This window comes from Oncorhynchus clarkii, chromosome 13 (genome assembly GCF_045791955.1).
Source record: "Oncorhynchus clarkii lewisi isolate Uvic-CL-2024 chromosome 13, UVic_Ocla_1.0, whole genome shotgun sequence".
NCBI lineage: Eukaryota > Metazoa > Chordata > Actinopteri > Salmoniformes > Salmonidae > Oncorhynchus > Oncorhynchus clarkii.
Genome location: NC_092159.1, coordinates 1089070 through 1106348, shown reverse-complemented (window position 1 = coordinate 1106348; position 17279 = coordinate 1089070). Strand labels below are relative to the sequence as shown.

Here is a 17279-nt window from a genome sequence, read left to right as displayed (position 1 = left end):
GTGGGGGTCGCGGTTGTCGCTGCTGTGGGGGTCGCGGGTGTCGCTGCGGTGGGGGTCGCGGTTGTCGCTGCTGTGGGGGTCGCGGTTGTCGCTGCTGTGGGTGCCTCTGCGATCCTCACCATCTGGGTGTGGACATAGGCCTTCCGGTTCAAGGGGGAAAATCCCTGCCTTCCTGAACCCAACCTTGATGTTTTCACTGCTCACCGCCTTGGGGTAGGCATGGTGCAGCATGGCAGAGAAGTGTTTCTTGCCGACGACAACATCCCCTACTTACCAGGCCCAGGCGTGCGGCGTTGGTGGTGAAAACGGACTTCAGGGGGCCAAAGACACTGATGTTCAGTGGCTGCTGCATCACATGGGTGGTGTGTGATGGCAGCAACACCACCTCCACCATGTTCTCCCGGCTGGATGCATCAACATGGGCGGTGTGTGATGGCAGCAACACCACCTCCACCATGTTCTCCCGGCTGGCTGCATCACATGGGTGGTGTGTGATGGCAGCAACACCACCTCCACCATGTTCTCCCGGCTGGACGCATCAACATGGGTGGTGTGTGATGGCAGCAACACCACCTCAACCATGTTCTCCCGGCTGGGAGAAAGAAGGCCAGCCACTTCATGAAGAGCTCCCTGTCCATATAGCATTGGAGGAGACTCCATAAAGGGTTGTCCTTGGGACCCTCCAGGGAGGAGGCAGTACTGGGGAGGCGGCGGGGGAAGATGATAAATGGGGGGATACTCTCACCCGCTGCACTCACGCAAGCATGCAGGGTGATGTGCTCCCTGGTGGTGTTCTGTTGCTGATAAATATGCTTTCTGCCCTTCTGCACCAGCGCCCGCTCCTTGGACTTGGGCTTGTCCCCAAACCCTGTCTCATCACAGTTAAAGATGAGGTAAGGCTTTTTGTCAAACCCGTACTTATTGAAGATAGGCTCGTAGACATTAAAGAAGCCCTCGATTGCCTCATGAATTGCCCCATACACCCTGGCCCGTTCCAAGGTGTCTGGGATCCTGCTGGAAAGTTCAGGGTGGCGAGCCCTGAATCTCGACCACCAGTTGTCACTGTTGACGTGGATAACATTTCCATGTAACCCAACATAATGTTATTGCATATGTCATGGAAAGAGCATACATCTTTTGTACTTTACACTCAGTAAATAAGTTGGAGTGAGAGGACAGAGGTGAGTTGGTGTTAGAACGATTGGTAATTTTTATATATATTTTTTATATTAATATTGTTTATTTAACAGCATTTATTTATTTACTTATCAATACATAATCAATGGTGAGTGTAAGTTAATTACTCGTGAGTTCATCAATAACTTTAGTTCATTCAATCATTGGTTAATTTTGCGCGTCATTACTGTGAGCCATCATGACACTCACAGTTCACTTGTGAGGCTAACGTTGGTGCAGCCCTAAACTCCTCTTCAAATTCGACACAGGTATATGATGCGACATTACATAAACTCTTTCTTGTTTTATTTACATTTTAAAGTTGATTAGTTCGACATATCGAGTGAAAAAAACTGTTTCCTCACACAACATATTTCCCCCTTTCACGATCACTTCGTAGCCTTCGCTCCAAACCTGCCATTTTTTTAAAAGGCCCGGCGAAGCTCCATCACTTACGTAAATCATGCAAAAACAGGCAGCGTCGAGATCTCCTCTTTGATTTTGTTGTAAAGGGAATAAGTTCCGCTTTACAGTAGTATTCATATTACAGTTGACCTGGAAGTATTACGTTTTTTTAGGCGCTAAAATAAGGTCAATTGTGCGGACCAAGGCGATGTACAAAAGTGAGTGAGTTTACGTTACATCATGGTTGTATCATTTCCAAACTAAATGGTGACTCATCCAGTTGATGAGTATTTCAATATTACACTACAATTTCTAAATGTTCAACAAGAATGTACTGGGTTGGTTGAAAATAGATAGTTAACTGGCATACCGTGTATTATTTAGACATAGTGGAAGATATACTGAATTGATACTGTTTTTCATACTGAGATGGACCAAGATTTGTGTTGCTTTTGCACATATTTCGTCATTGGTTTTGATAGAGTCTGTTAATTGGTCGGTGGTTGGGTTAATTTGTTTTAAAATATGTTCAAATCAAGCTTTATTTATACAGCCCATTTCCGACATGGATGCAACGCAATGCGCTTCACAGGAAAAAACAAACAAATAAAAACTACACTAAATATTTACACCACAACCAACATTAGGAATAACAATAAAAACTGAAAGACTAATGAGCATTCTAAGGAAATGACATTGACTAAAATGGCAAGAATAGGATGTAATATCCAACCAAAAATATAAGCTAGTTTTACTACATTGTTAGTAAACAAAACAAATGTCAGTTGGTTACATAAATAATTATGATTACTAAATGTTACACGATTACACCAAAAACAACAACAATAAATCACTGATATCGATTAGGGGGGAAATCAGGTTGTATGTGCTGTTAAAACTAACACAACTATAAAAAATAAAAAAACATGGAAATGGGAGATATATTTTACCTCACTGGTTAGAGGACAACCTGCAGAAGACAATCAGCTACATTTTGGAGTGGTGCATTTAAATGTAGGGGTCGCTAAAACGAAGAGAAACACAACACATTTTTGTCATCACTCATTTCGATATCATGTTGAAATCAATAGAACAGGAGACAAACGTTTAGGGTTCTACATTGTGACATCATTAAATTAATCCTACTACAATGTTAAAACATTCTACATTATGACATCATTAAAATACTCCTAATACAATGTTAAAACATTCTACATTGTGACATCATTAAATTAATCCTACTACAATGTTAAAACATTCTACATTATGACATCATTAAATTAATCCTACTAAAATGTTAAAACATTCTACATCATGACATCATTAAAATACTCCTACTACAATGTTAAAACATTCTACATGATGACATCATTAAAATACTCCTAATACAATGTTAAAACATTCTACATTGTGACATCATTAAATTAATCCTACTACAATGTTAAAACATTCTACATTGTGACATCATTAAATTAATCCTACTACAATGTTAAAACATTCTACATTGTGACATCATCGTATTGATGTCATGAAACAACTCCTTCATATATGCATTTTCTCTGATGTTTAATCAGAGATACTTTACCAGCGTCTCTCTTTCCACATCGATCACAGCTACGAGGTGTCTCTCCTGTGTTCTCTGGTGTGATATCAGGATGTTTGGCCGAGTAAAACTCTTTCCACATCGATCACAGCTACAAGGTGTCTCTCCTGTGTTCTCTGGTGTGATATCAGGATGTTTGGCCGAGTAAAACTCTTTCCACATCGATCACAGCTATGAGGTGTCTCTCCTGTGTTCTCTGGTGTGATATCAGGATGTTTGGCCGAGTAAAACTCTTCCCACATTGATTACAGCTACAAGGGTTCTCTCGTGTGTCTGCTGGTGAACAGTCCGATGGCTAGATGTAAGTATTTTCCCACATTGATCACAGCTGTACGATATGCCTCCTGTGTGTGTTCTCTGGTGTATAGTCAGACTGCTAGATGTAACACATCTCTTCCCACATTGATCACAGCTGTACGATATGCCTCCTGTGTGTGTTCTCTGGTGTATAGTCAGACTGCTAGATGTAACACATCTCTTCCCACATTGATCACAGCTATAAAAGATTTCTCTCCTGTGTGTGTTCTCTGATGTACCTTCAGCAAGCTTGAGTGATTAAAACTCTTCCTACATTGATTACAGCTATAAAGTTTCTCCCCAGTGTGAATTGTCCGGTGTAACTGTAATGTATATAATTTTGAAAAGGTCTTCCCGCAGTCAGAGCAACTAAAAGATTTCTCCCCTGTGTGTGTTGTCTGGTGTGTTTTCAGGCCGCTTCGAACATTGAAACGTTTCCCACATTGCTCACAGCTATAAGGTTTCTCTCCTGTGTGTGTTCTCTGGTGTATAGTCAGACGGCTAGATGTAACAAATCTCTTCTCACATTGATCACAGCTATAAGGTTTCTCTCCAGTGTGTGTTCTCTGGTGTACCTTCAGGCAGCTTGAGTGAGTAAATCTCTTCCCACATTGATCACAGCTATAAGGTTTCTCTCCTGTATGGATTCTCTCATGTCTTTTTAGGTCTGCTGAAGAGGTGAATTTCTTCCCACAGTCAGAGCAGTGAGCTGTATCGCCTGTGTGAATTCTCTGGTGTACTTTTAGTGAATCTAATCTTGAGTAACTCTTCCCGCAGTCAGAGCAGTGGTGAGATTTCTTCCCTGTGGGTTTCCGTTGGTGTTTCTTGAGATGTTCTGATGTGGAGAGACTCTGCTCTGCATCATCAGCTTCATGATGTTGCTGAGGCTCCCCAGAGGATCCACTATAGTCACGTCTCTCTCCTGTGTGAACAACAAAGTCAGACAGATGGTTAAAGGCCACAACAGCAGAAATCCACTGTATATTTAAGCTAAAAGGTGATGCCCATGATGTTGTTCAACAATTTACGTCTGTAATGAATATTTAAACGCTTTGATAAACTTAATTGACAATTATCTTAATATGACAGTCAGTGATCAACAAAAGTCATATTTTGTGTTATTTTTTTCACTTTAGTAGTAAATCGGAAAAAAACCCTCTAGGCTAGAATATAGAGTCCCCTTTCTGTGCCAAAATGGCCGCACGAGGGCGATGCACACTCAACTTGATTGCAGAAACTCCTCCCTGCTAATACAGAACCCGCTAGTTATGGATGTAGTATATCTGCATGGAGCTAAAATGGTGAGCGAAGATTTTAGTTTTTCCACAATGTATTCTGTATATTACCACACATTTTCTGAGCAATATTGGGAGTGCTACTCAAGGAAAGTCACATTAAACTCTGTCGCTATTCACTAATTCACCCTCATGGGGGGGAAAACTCAGGGGAGTCCTCATAGGCTGACAGCAAAAATATCCTCCATTTCCAGGTTGTTTATGAGTGCATTTCACACTAATTTACCTTGGATTATAATTGTAAGGCTCGTTTGAATCTCCTGCTTAATATAATGTTTGTGTCATCGTCGCAAATCAGCTGCTTTCTACTTAAAAAACACTTCAACTTCAATCAGTAAAATGCTCTTTGGTTAGCTTTGCTACCAGCATGTCAATGAGCATTAGCATGAAAGCTAACAACTGCTGCATTCAAAATAGGTATTTAGCAACTATCAAAACCAAATATCTTAGCGGCTCAAGAAATCATCAACTCCAAAAAGTAATAACCTGGTAAATCTAGACTGTTGAATGGTCCCAGATGGTGAACAGTTTATTTAGTAATAACCTGGTAAATCTAGACTGTTGAATGGTCCCAGATGGTGAACAGTTTATTTAGTAATAACCTGGTAAATCTAGACTGTTGAATGGTCCCAGATGGTGAACAGTTTATTTAGTAATAACCTGGTAAATCTAGGCTGTTGAATGGTCCCAGATGATGAACAGTTTATTTAGTAATAACCTGGTAAATCTAGACTGTTGAATGGTCCCAGATGGTGAACAGTTTATTTAGTAATAACCTGGTAAATCTAGACTGTTGAATGGTCCCAGATGGTGAACAGTTTATTTAGTAATAACCTGGTAAATCTAGGCTGTTGAATGGTCCCAGAACCTGAACAGTTTATTTAGTAATAACCTGGTAAATCTAGACTGCTGAATGGTCCCAGATGGTGAACAGTTTATTTAGTAATAACCTGGTAAATCTAGACTGTTGAATGGTCCCAGATGGTGAACAGTTTATTTAGAAGTAATAACCTGGTAAATCTAGACTGTTGAATGGTCCCAGATGATGAACAGTTTATTTAGTAATAACCTGGTAAATCTAGACTGTTGAATGGTCCCAGATGGTGAACAGTTTATTTAGTAATAACCTGGTAAATCTAGACTGTTGAATGGTCCCAGATGGTGAACAGTTTATTTAGTAATAACCTGGTAAATCTAGACTGTTGAATGGTCCCAGATGGTGAACAGTTTATTTAGTAATAACCTGGTAAATCTAGACTGTTGAATGGTCCCAGAACCTGAACAGTTTATTTAGTAATAACCTGGTAAATCTAGACTGCTGAATGGTCCCAGATGGTGAACAGTTTATTTAGTAATAACCTGGTAAATCTAGACTGTTGAATGGTCCCAGATGGTGAACAGTTTATTTAGTAATAACCTGGTAAATCTAGACTGTTGAATGGTCCCAGATGGTGAACAGTTTATTTAGAAGTAATAACCTGGTAAATCTAGACTGTTGAATGGTCCCAGATGGTGAACAGTTTATTTAGTAATAACCTGGTAAATCTAGACTGTTGAATGGTCCCAGATGGTGAACAGTTTATTTGGTAATAACCTGGTAAATCTAGGCTGTTGAATGGTCCCAGATGGTGAACAGTTTATTTAGTAATAACCTGGTAAATCTAGACTGTTGAATGGTCCCAGATGGTGAACAGTTTATTTAGTAATAACCTGGTAAATCTAGACTGTTGAATGGTCCCAGATGGTGAACAGCAGTTTATTTAGAAGTAATAACACTGAGTGTCACAAACATTATGAACACATTCTCTTTCCATGACAGACTGACCAGATGAATCCAGGTTAAAGACATGATCATTATCGATGTCACTTGTTAAATCCAGTCCAAATCAGTGTAGATAAGGGGGGAGGGGACAAGTTAAAACCCCTTAGAGTTGTTTTCTACACACCCACTTAAATGTAATTAGTATAACACAACATTCCCCATAAGAATCTGTCTGTCTAAGCTACAGATATCTGTATCTGGGCCGTGTCTCAATCCCACTGCATCCGCCGGATATCAGCCTTCCTCATCAGCGGTGAAAGGTGTCAGAGCTACAGATATCAGCCTTCCTCAGAGCTACAGATATCAGCCTTCCTCATCAGCGGTGAAAGGTGTCAGAGCTACAGATATCAGCCTTCCTCATCAGCGGTGAAAGGTGACAGAGCTACAGATATCAGCCTTCCTCATCAGCGGTGAAAGGTGTCAGAGCTACAGATAGAAACAGTTTGGGCTCCAACACTAATATGACCCCTCTGTTGAAAGGAGGAGGAGTCTCTGGTGACTACAACACTAAAAGGAGGAGGAGTCTCTGGTGACTACAACACAAAAAGGAGGAGGAGTCTCTGGTGACTACAACACTAAAAGGAGGGGGAGTCTCTGGTGACTACAACACTAATATGATCCCTCTGTGGAAAGGAGGAGGAGTCTCTGGTGACTACAACACTACTATGATCCCTCTGTGGAAAGGAGGAGGAGTCTGGTGACTACAACACTAATATGATCCCTCTGTGGAAAGGAGGAGGAGTCTCTCGTGACTACATCACTAATATGATCCCTCTGTGGAAAGGAGGAGTCGTCTCTGGTGACTCCAACACTAATATGATCCCTCTGTGGAAAGGAGGAGGAGTCTCTGGTGACTACAACACTAAAAGGAGGAGGAGTCTCTGGTGACTCCAACACTAATATGATCCCTCTGTGGAAAGGAGGAGGAGTCTCCGGTGACTACAACACTAATATGATCCCTCTGTGGAAAGGAGGGGGAGTCTCTGGTGACTACAACACTAATATGATCCCTCTGTGGAAAGGAGGAGGAGTCTCTGGTGACTACAACACTAAAAGGAGGAGTCGTCTCTGGTGACTACAACACTAATATGATCCCTCTGTGGAAAGGAGGAGGAGTCTCCGGTGACTCCAACACTAAAAGGAGGGGGAGTCTCTGGTGACTACAACACTAATATGATCCCTCTGTGGAAAGGAGGGGGAGTCTCTGGTGACTGCAACACTAAAAGGAGGGGGAGTCTCTGGTGTGGCCGGTTCCCCTCTTTCCACTGGGATTCTCTGCCTCTAACCCTATTACAGGGGCTGAGTCACTGGCTTACTGGGGCTCTCTCATGCCATCCCTGGAAGAGGTGCGTCACCTGAGTGGGTTGATTCACTGATGTGGTCATCCTGTCTGGGTTGGCGCCCCAACCCAGACAGGATGGGGGTGTCCTCGGATGGGGCCACAGTGTCTCCTGACCCCTCCTGTCTTAGCCTCCAGTATTTATGCTGCAGTAGTTTATGTGTCGGGGGGCTAGGGTCAGTTTGTTATATCTGGAGTACTTCTTCTGTCCTATTCGGTGTCCTGTGTGAATCTAAGTGTGCGTTCTCTAATTCTCTCCTTCTCTCTCTCGGAGGACCTCAGCCCAAGGACCATGCCCCAGGAATACCTGACATGATGACTCCTTGCTGTCCCCAGTCCACTTGGCCGTGCTGCTGCTCCAGTTTCAACTGTTCTGCCTTATTATTATTCGACCATGCTGGTCATTTATGAACATTTGAACATCTTGGCCATGTTCTGTTATAATCTCCACCCGGCACAGCAAGAAGAGGACTGGCCACCCCACATAGCCTGGTTCCTCTCTAGGTTTCTTCCTAGGTTTTGGCCTTTCTAGGGAGTTTTTCCTAGCCACCGTGCTTCTACACCTGCATTGCTTGCTGTTTGGGGTTTTAGGCTGGGTTTCTGTACAGCACTTTGAGATATCAGCTGATGTACGAAGGGCTATATAAATACATTTGATCTGATTTGACTACAACACTAAAAGGAGGGGGAGTCTCTGGTGACTACAACACTAATATGACCCCTCTTTGGAAAGGAGGAGGAGTCTCTCATCAACACCTACATTGTTTTGCTCTAGGAGGCCCAGAAGCCAGACAAGACTGGTCTGAAGGTAGTTTGGTACCAGTCTAATAAATAAATGGAAGTCTACAGTATTTAGAAGTTGTTTGGTGCCTAAAAAACAGGTTTAATATGTAAAATAAAATAGTTTAGTTTTCAGTTTCTTGGTTATTCATTGTTAAGCCTACAACATGTTTAAACTTTCAGTCTGGTAAACATTAGTGATATGTTACAGCACACTGGCTGGTTCGTGTGTGGAACTGGGAAGAGGGGTGTGTCTGTGGCAATCCACTGACGTTTGTCGTGCAGCACGTTGGCAGTGCTTGCTGGGACTTGTAGTGCAGCGCATCGCGGGTGGTATGGAAGCTGAACCAAACTGAATTGACAACCCAAATAACTGCGCGGGTCGGATAGAAATGTGTCACGGGCCGGATTGGGCCTGCGGGCCTTGTGTTTGTCACACGCTCTAGATAGTCTGTTACCCCAGTCATCTATAATAATCATTCACAGGCAGTGATGATGTCATCTGTAATAATAATTCACAGACAGTGATGATGTCATCTATAATAATAATTCACAGGCAGTGATGATGTCATCTATAATAATCATTCACAGACAGTGATGATGTCATCTATAATAATAATTCACAGGCAGTGATGATGTCATCTATAATAATCATTCACAGACAGTGATGATGTCATCTATAATAATAATTCACAGGCAGTGATGATGTCATCTATAATAATCATTCACAGACAGTGATGATGTCATCTGTAATAATAATTCAGACAGTGATGATGTCATCTGTGATAATACACAGGCAGTGATGATGTCATCTATAATAATAATAATTCACAGGCAGTGATGATGTCATCTATAATAATCATTCACAGACAGTGATGATGTCATCTATAATAATCATTCACAGACAGTGATGATGTCATCTATAATAATCATTCACAGACGGTGATGATGTCATCTATAATAATAATAATTCCCAGACAGTGATGATGACATCTCACTGTGATTTACAGTTTGTTGCCATCTTGCTGCAAGTCTCTTTCAGGACTTCCACCTCTCCCTGGGAGAACTGCAAACTGTTCTTAAGGTCTTAGACCTCTCTGGTGAGATCAGCCCTTCTTTTGTTAGTTGAATCCACCAGTATTTGGACAAAGGCTCTTGAAGCTATATTCCTGTTGCTGTAACAATTGCCTGTAGACATATTTGTGTTGATGTAACCGACCACATACCTGTCATAGTTAACCACTGTTCTCTCCATTACTCCAACCCTTTAACTTTGGGCGGCATGATGGTAGCAACGTAGGCTAACGCATACTCCACGAAAATTCCAGCCAGCACAGCTCGTAAAGCCGATCGCAACAAAACAGCAGGAATTGAAATATCCACAAGCACATGATTAACTGAGAGCAAACGTGTCAAGGGATCCAAATTAAACAGGCTAGTAAACAAAACGTGTCAAGGGATCCAAATTAAACAGGCTAGTAAACAAACGTGTCAAGGGATCCAAATTTAATATGCTAGTAAACAAACGTGTCCAAATTTAACATGCTAGTAAACAAATGTGTCAAGGGATCCAAATTTAACAGGCTAGTAAACAAACGTGTCCAAATTTAACATGCTAGTAAACAAACGTGTCCAAATTTAACATGCTAGTAAACAAACGTGTCAAGGGATCCAAATTTAACAGGCTAGTAAACAAAACGTGTCAAGGGATCCAAATTAAACAGGCTAGCAAACAAACGTGTCAAGGGATCCAAATTAAACAGGCTAGTAAACAAAACATGTCAAGGGATCCAAATTAAACAGGCTAGTAAACAAACGTGTCAAGGGATCCAAATTTAACAGGCTAGTAAACAAAACGTGTCAAGGGATCCAAATTTAACAGGCTAGTAAACAAAACGTGTCAAGGGATCCAAATTAAACAGGCTAGTAAACAAACGTGTCAAGGGATCCACATTTAACAGGCTAGTAAACAAAAATTGTTTTAAAGGAAAAATCCCTTGACACGTTTGTTTACTAGCATGTTAAATTTGGACACGTTTGTTTACTAGCATGTTAAATTTGGACGGAACGTACATACGTATATATTTGCGACGGTTCGACAAAAAAATAAAATAAATCTTGGTCGACCAACAGCCTTTAGACCGAACAAAACGACCAGTCGACTAAATGGGGTCAGACATTATATCATTATGACATCATAATAGCCATTGATTCCTGAAGAATAGAACTTATAAAATGCCTCAAATGATTCAACTGTATTTCCCCATCAGAAACCAAAACATGAGCTCCTATAACACCACTGTTGGTAAATTAACACTGTATAGCCTCAATCTGGTTAAAACTATCATTATGACATCATGGATGAATTCTAGAATATACTATATAGCCTAGAAAACTGGTTAAACTATCATTATGACATCATGGATGAATTCTAGAATATACTATATAGCCTAGAAAACTGGTTAAACTATCATTATGACATCATGGATGAATTCTAGAATATACTATATAGCCTAGAAACCTGGTTAAACTATCATTATGACATCATGGATGGCCAGTCCTTATATTGATAGTGTAGTCAACTCAGGGGGAGGCCTTGAGCAGGATTCCAATCTGAGTCCAGCAACTGTAAAGTCAACACTTTATAACTGTTATGCCAAGATGTCTGAACTTCTTGATGAGGTCACTAGGTTTTGGGTTAAGGTTGCTACAATAGCTTTCTCTATGAATTTGAGAGTGGTTAAATTTCTCCATCCCTAAGCCGTTTACCAAACCAAGTCTCTGAGCAGCCATTTTGTTGCTTTTTAAAACCTAGGTTGTCCCTTTAAAAAAGCCACACTTCAATCAACTAATCTGCTGTTCAACCAATAACAAAGCTGTAATTACACCACTGTTTTGGTAATAAGATGATGGATGGGGCTGGAGAAATGTAACTAAATTCATAGACAGACCTATGGATGCAAGGACTGACCATCCATGATATCAACATTATAGTTGTAACCATGTTGAGGATATACAGTGCTGGTTTACATTGTTTCTAAACATTGGAGTAAAAAAAGTTTATTTGGGTTCTGATGGGGTACAGCAGTTGAACTAAGCTCATGAGGCATGTGTTATATTCTTCAAGAATCAATGGCTATAAATTAATAATTGAAAAGTAACAATATGGATGTAGCAACGGCAGATTTCCCCTTTAACACCAAACATCAGTTCAACAACTGCAGAGTTTGCGCCTCTGATTTTAAGACAGTACTTACTAGTGTTAATCAGGGCCCGGTTTCTCAAAAGATTCTCACGGCTAACTTCATCATCAATACTGGATGCCTTAAGATGGCTTTGGGGAACCGGGCCCAGATATCCAGTTTCCTCCTCTTCCTCCTTGTTCGATGTGACAGTCATCTCCTCCTCCTCCAATTTCATTCCAAAAAAGGCACCTTCCTCTTCTTTTACTGTAACATCGTCTTCTTCTTTCACTCTGAACGCGTCTTCCTCCTCTTCTTTTACAGTAACACCCTCTTCTTCTTTTACAGTAACATCCTCCTCCTCTTTTACAGTAACATCCTCTTCTTTCACTGAAACGTATTTTTCTTCTTCCTTCACTGTAACAGCCTCCTCTTCCTTCTCCTCTTTAACGAGAGCTTCTTTCTCCGTCCAGCAGACCTCCTCTTCTGTAGCTGGAGGGGAAGCTTCTTCCTCCGTCCAGTCTTTAGCAAGACGAGAGTAGTTTAGTGAACTCATGGTCGGGGGTGTTAGCTAGGCTAATGCTAACTTAGCCAGCCCGCTAGTTGACTAATAACAACGTAAAAATGTAAAATGAATGGGATAACGGACTAGACGACAGAAGTAGGTTTAAAACACAGTGGCTATATGAAAGCGTCTAAAGAGCTTTTATTGGTTCGTCTAATTTGTCTAGCGAGCTACCGAGGTGTCTGACTAACTGTTGCTGCTGTTGAAAGAATCGTTCCGTCCACTAGATTATACGTCACACCAGCAGCATCGCCTTAAAGTCTCAGACCGCCATCTCCTGACTGGAGGGGGTAACGCAGTTGAGATAAACGTATATTTTATTTTCAGACAACAAGTTAACGGTTAGCAATCATTCGTTTTTACCCACCAATGTAACAACAGTGTGGGTAAAATGCAATATTTCGCAACGTCATATTGATTTACTCTGTACTACCAAGTTTGTATGCTTCATGTTGGTTTGCAATTATAATATTGAGAAAGTTCCAGTGAAACTCTCTGCTTTATATCGGCAGCTTTTCTTGTTATGGACCTTAATTTATAAGCATTTTTTTCTCCACACGGATATTACATATGGAATATTGTATAAATATTTATAAATATTATATTAATATTTATACAATACATATTGTATAAAAATACTTCTTTGTTTTTAGAATATTACCTACGATTAACCCTGTTGACTCATCAGTAGGAAAGATTTGTTTTTAGAATATTACCTACGATTAACCCTGTTGACTCATCAGTAGGAAAGATTTGTTTTTAGAACATTACCTACGATTAACCCTGTTGACTCATCAGTAGGAAAGATTTGTTTTTAGAACATTACCTACGATTAACCCTGTTGACTCATCAGTAGGAAAGATTTGTTTTTAGAATATTACTTACGATTAACCCTGTTGACTCATCAGTAGGAAAGATTTGTTTTTAGAATATTACCTACGATTAACCCTGTTGACTCATCAGTAGGAAAGATTTGTCTTTAGAATGTTACCTACGATTAACCCTGTTGACTCATCAGTAGGAAAGATTTGTCTTTATTTCAGTCCCATCAACAACAATAGAGCTATACGAGCCTTCTTTCAACAGGATGTTGTGTCTATACCTTGAAATGTCAGTCCATTCAACAACAGTAGAGCTATACGAGCCTTCTTTCAACAGGATGTTGTGTCTATACCTTGTCATGTCAGTCCATTCAACAACAATAGAGCTATACGAGCCTTCTTTCAACAGGATGTTGTGTCTATACCTTGAAATGTCAGTCCATTCAACAACAGTAGAGCTATATGAGCCTTCTTTCAACAGGATGTTGTGTCTATACCTTGTCATGCCTTATTAGAATGGGTTTCATTGATCACATCTGTTGGGAAAAAGTTTGGATGTTGCTACACACATAACTACTTATTAACAAAATTAAGGAAGTTTCTTTTAAAATTATTCATAAATATTATCCTGCCAACCACTATATGAAGAAGTTTAAGGAAAACATCAACTCCAAATGTACCTTTTGTAATGACCATCCAGAAACAGTGTTGAATCTTTTTTGGCATTGTATTCATGTAAGGAATCTGTGGTAAGACATCAGTAGATTTATAATTGAACACATTTATGAAGATGTTACACTATTATGGAGAGATGTACTGCTTGAATTCTTTACTTACGATATAAATAAGTAAAAACAATTTTATTTTGGCCAGATTTCATTAAAAAAAAGCTGTTAGAATGATAACTGTGTGTATGCCCCTTAATCCTTCGGTAATGTGATATGATAGCTCTATCCCCGCCCCCAGCCCAGCCCCGCCACTATCCCCGCCCCCAGCCCAAATACCCTTTGTATATTCTTTATTCAAGCTGGCTAATGTCCGCCACACCCCAGGCTCTTCACAGACTGTGTGGCCAAATATTTTTTATAACTAACCCAATGATAGGCTCTGTTCTATTGTTTCCAATGGAAGCAAATGAATCATAGTGGGCAGAACAAGCGAGGAAGTGGGCAGAGCCAAGCAGGAGCAAGAGAGTTCTTATAGGTGCGTTCTAGAATTTATTTGCATATTTTTGTTAGTTAACGCCTACTGTGTGAAATGAGCGTGTGCAACAACTCAATACTCAACTTGCTCTCCTTGTAAACAAACTTTGGCAAATGGTAAAGTCTACAACGTAGTCCACTCTGTTTGTTACAGATTCTAGTATGGAAAAATTAAACTGTATTGAAATCAAAGGATAAAAAAACTAAAGAATAACAAAAAAAACTGAAAGACTAATGAGCATTCTAAGGAAAAGCTTGTTTTATTCCATTCTTTGTAAACAATATAATTTGAACCCCCAAAACATTGTCAGTTGGTTGCATAAATAATTAAGATGAGTAAATGTTACATGAAATGTAAATATGATGAAATATAAAAACATAATGTTAACATGTATTGGTAATAATTCACTTAATTAATGGTGAGGAATGGAATTATTAAACATTTATATTTTTTCAGGATGAAAGTTTGAAATATGAATAATATTTATATTATATATTATATTAATAAAATATGAGTAGGTGATTTGAGTCATACTTCTTCAGTAGTGGAATAAAGACAACTAGAATGTTGAAAATAAATATTGGAGTGATGTCACTAGATGATGTCAATGGTGCAATTCAACTACTACTCAAAGCTTTGTCTATTTCCCGAAGGTTGTAAGGCTTCAGTTAATAAAGAAGTAGACAAAGTCTCAGATTCTGCAATAGCTCGGTCCTTTATTCAGAGAGCGCTCTGTCTTCAAAGTGAGAACACAATCTTTTTATAGCTCCCACACACAAATGAACTCACATCAGTAGAAACTCCACCTCTCTTTAGGTGGGCTGTATTTTTCCAAAGTTCACATACATTGTTTATCACACTTCTGCAACATGTTTCATCATCTTCTGCAAGCCTAGCCATTTCTAACAGTTTTTCTCCTCCATAGGGTGGGGAGGCCTCTTTCCAGTTATTAGTTTCACCGTTATCACAAGTCGACAGTTCAGTTGTCCTTGAATGTCTCAACTATACGCTGCTCATATTGCGAAATAGTAGCACAATGGCCTAGTCTTAAAAAGTCTAGTCACACACATTATTGGATTATGACTCTAACACATTTCATACAATTATATGGTTTCAGGGTGGAATACTTTAGTCATTATCTTAAACATACAAATGATTATATCAAGTGATGTAGGATTGTTCATAAAAATTGTTCGTAGACCCATTTTTTTATATACTGCATCCATGTGTATAGGCTGCAAGTACGTTGAATTAAGTTGTTTTCAAGTCGTTGAAACAAGGACCTGAAAAATACATATTTTCAACCAAAACCGAACGTAGATTGGACCTCGGGCATAGTCTTCATGTCTTTTCAATGTCATTTTGCTAGGTGGGAGAGCCCAATGTCAAAACAGTTTTAACGTGTCCTAATCAATAACCAATATGCAGAAACAGTTTGTGATATATTGACAACATCAGTATGAAAATGTACTATCGACACAAACACAATAGTAATCATATTACTTTAAAAAAAATGTCAACGAGCACCTTCTAAACTGCACCAAAAACACTGTTTAAACAACTGGCAATAAATCACTGATAATGATTAGGGGGGGAAATCAGGTTGCACATGCGGTTGAAACTAACACAACTAAAAAACACATGGGAGATGGGAGATATCTTTTACCTCACTGGTTAGACAACAACCTGTAGGAGACAGTCAGCTACACTTTGGAGTGATGCATTTAAATGTAGGGGTCCCCAAAACTAAGAGAAACGCAACACTTATTTGTCATCATTCATATCGATATGAAATCAATGGCGCAAGAGGGGGGAGATGAGGTTGCACGTACGTTTAGAACAGTTTAAAAAAACACATGGAATCTGGGAATGAAGTGTACATCACTGGACAATTAGTAGAAAACAGCTCGCTACAGTTTGAAGTGATGCATTTTGATTTAAGTGGGTTGCCAATGTAAGTGTCACGCTTTATTTGACAATCACTCTTTGTTAATGACATTAAATAGGACTCTTTCAATTCAGAGCCTGGAGGCTAATATCACGCTGAAATCAATAGAACAGGGGGAAAACGTTTAGGGTTCTACATTGTGACATCATTAATTAAAATACTCATGCTACAATGTTAAACATTCTACATTGTGACATCATTAATTAAAATACTCACACTACAATGTTAAACATTCTACATTGTGACATCATTAATTAAAATACTCACACTACAATGTTAAACATTCTACATTGTGACATCATTAATTAAAATACTCATACTACAATGTTAAACATTCTACATTGTGACATCATTATTTCATTAAAAAAACTACTTCATGTATGAATTTTCTGATGTTTAATCAGAGATCTTTTATCAGAGTATCTCTTGTCACATTGGTCACAGCTATGACACTTCTCTCCTGTGTGTGTTCTCTGGTGTGATTTTAAACATCCTGATGAAACAAAATGCTTTCCACAGTCAGAACAATGATAAGGTTTCTCTCCTGTGTGTGTTCTCTGGTGTATAGTACAACAGCTAGATGTAACAAAACTCTTCCCACATTGATCACAGCTATAAGGCTTCTCTCCTGTGTGTGTTCTCTGGTGTCTTTTCAGGCTGCCCGATGTAACGAAACTCATGCCACAATGATTACAGCTATAAGGCTTCTCTCCTGTGTGTGTTGTCTGGTGTACTTTTAAATGTCCTGTCGAAACAAAACTCTTTCCGCAGTCAGAGCAGTGGTAAGGTTTCTCTCCCGTGTGTGTTCTTTGGTGTATATTATGACTATTAGATGTAACAAAT

General features: G+C 39.6%; 1 protein-coding gene and 1 pseudogene across 1 annotated transcript; both read right to left on the bottom strand.

Moving 5' to 3' along the window:
• Positions 1-2456: 2456 nt before the first annotated feature.
• Positions 2457-12455, bottom strand: LOC139424177 (zinc finger protein 214-like). The gene is made up of 2 exons (XM_071175859.1): positions 11975-12455; positions 2457-4403 (listed from the first exon to the last, which is right to left on the bottom strand). Exons 1-2 carry the CDS (start codon positions 12453-12455, stop codon positions 3637-3639), a joined length of 1248 nt encoding a protein of 415 aa, XP_071031960.1. The 3' UTR covers positions 2457-3636.
• Positions 12456-16720: 4265 nt separating this feature from the next.
• LOC139424176 (zinc finger protein 79-like) overlaps positions 16721-17279 on the bottom strand; it is a 4038-nt pseudogene continuing 3479 nt past the window's right edge.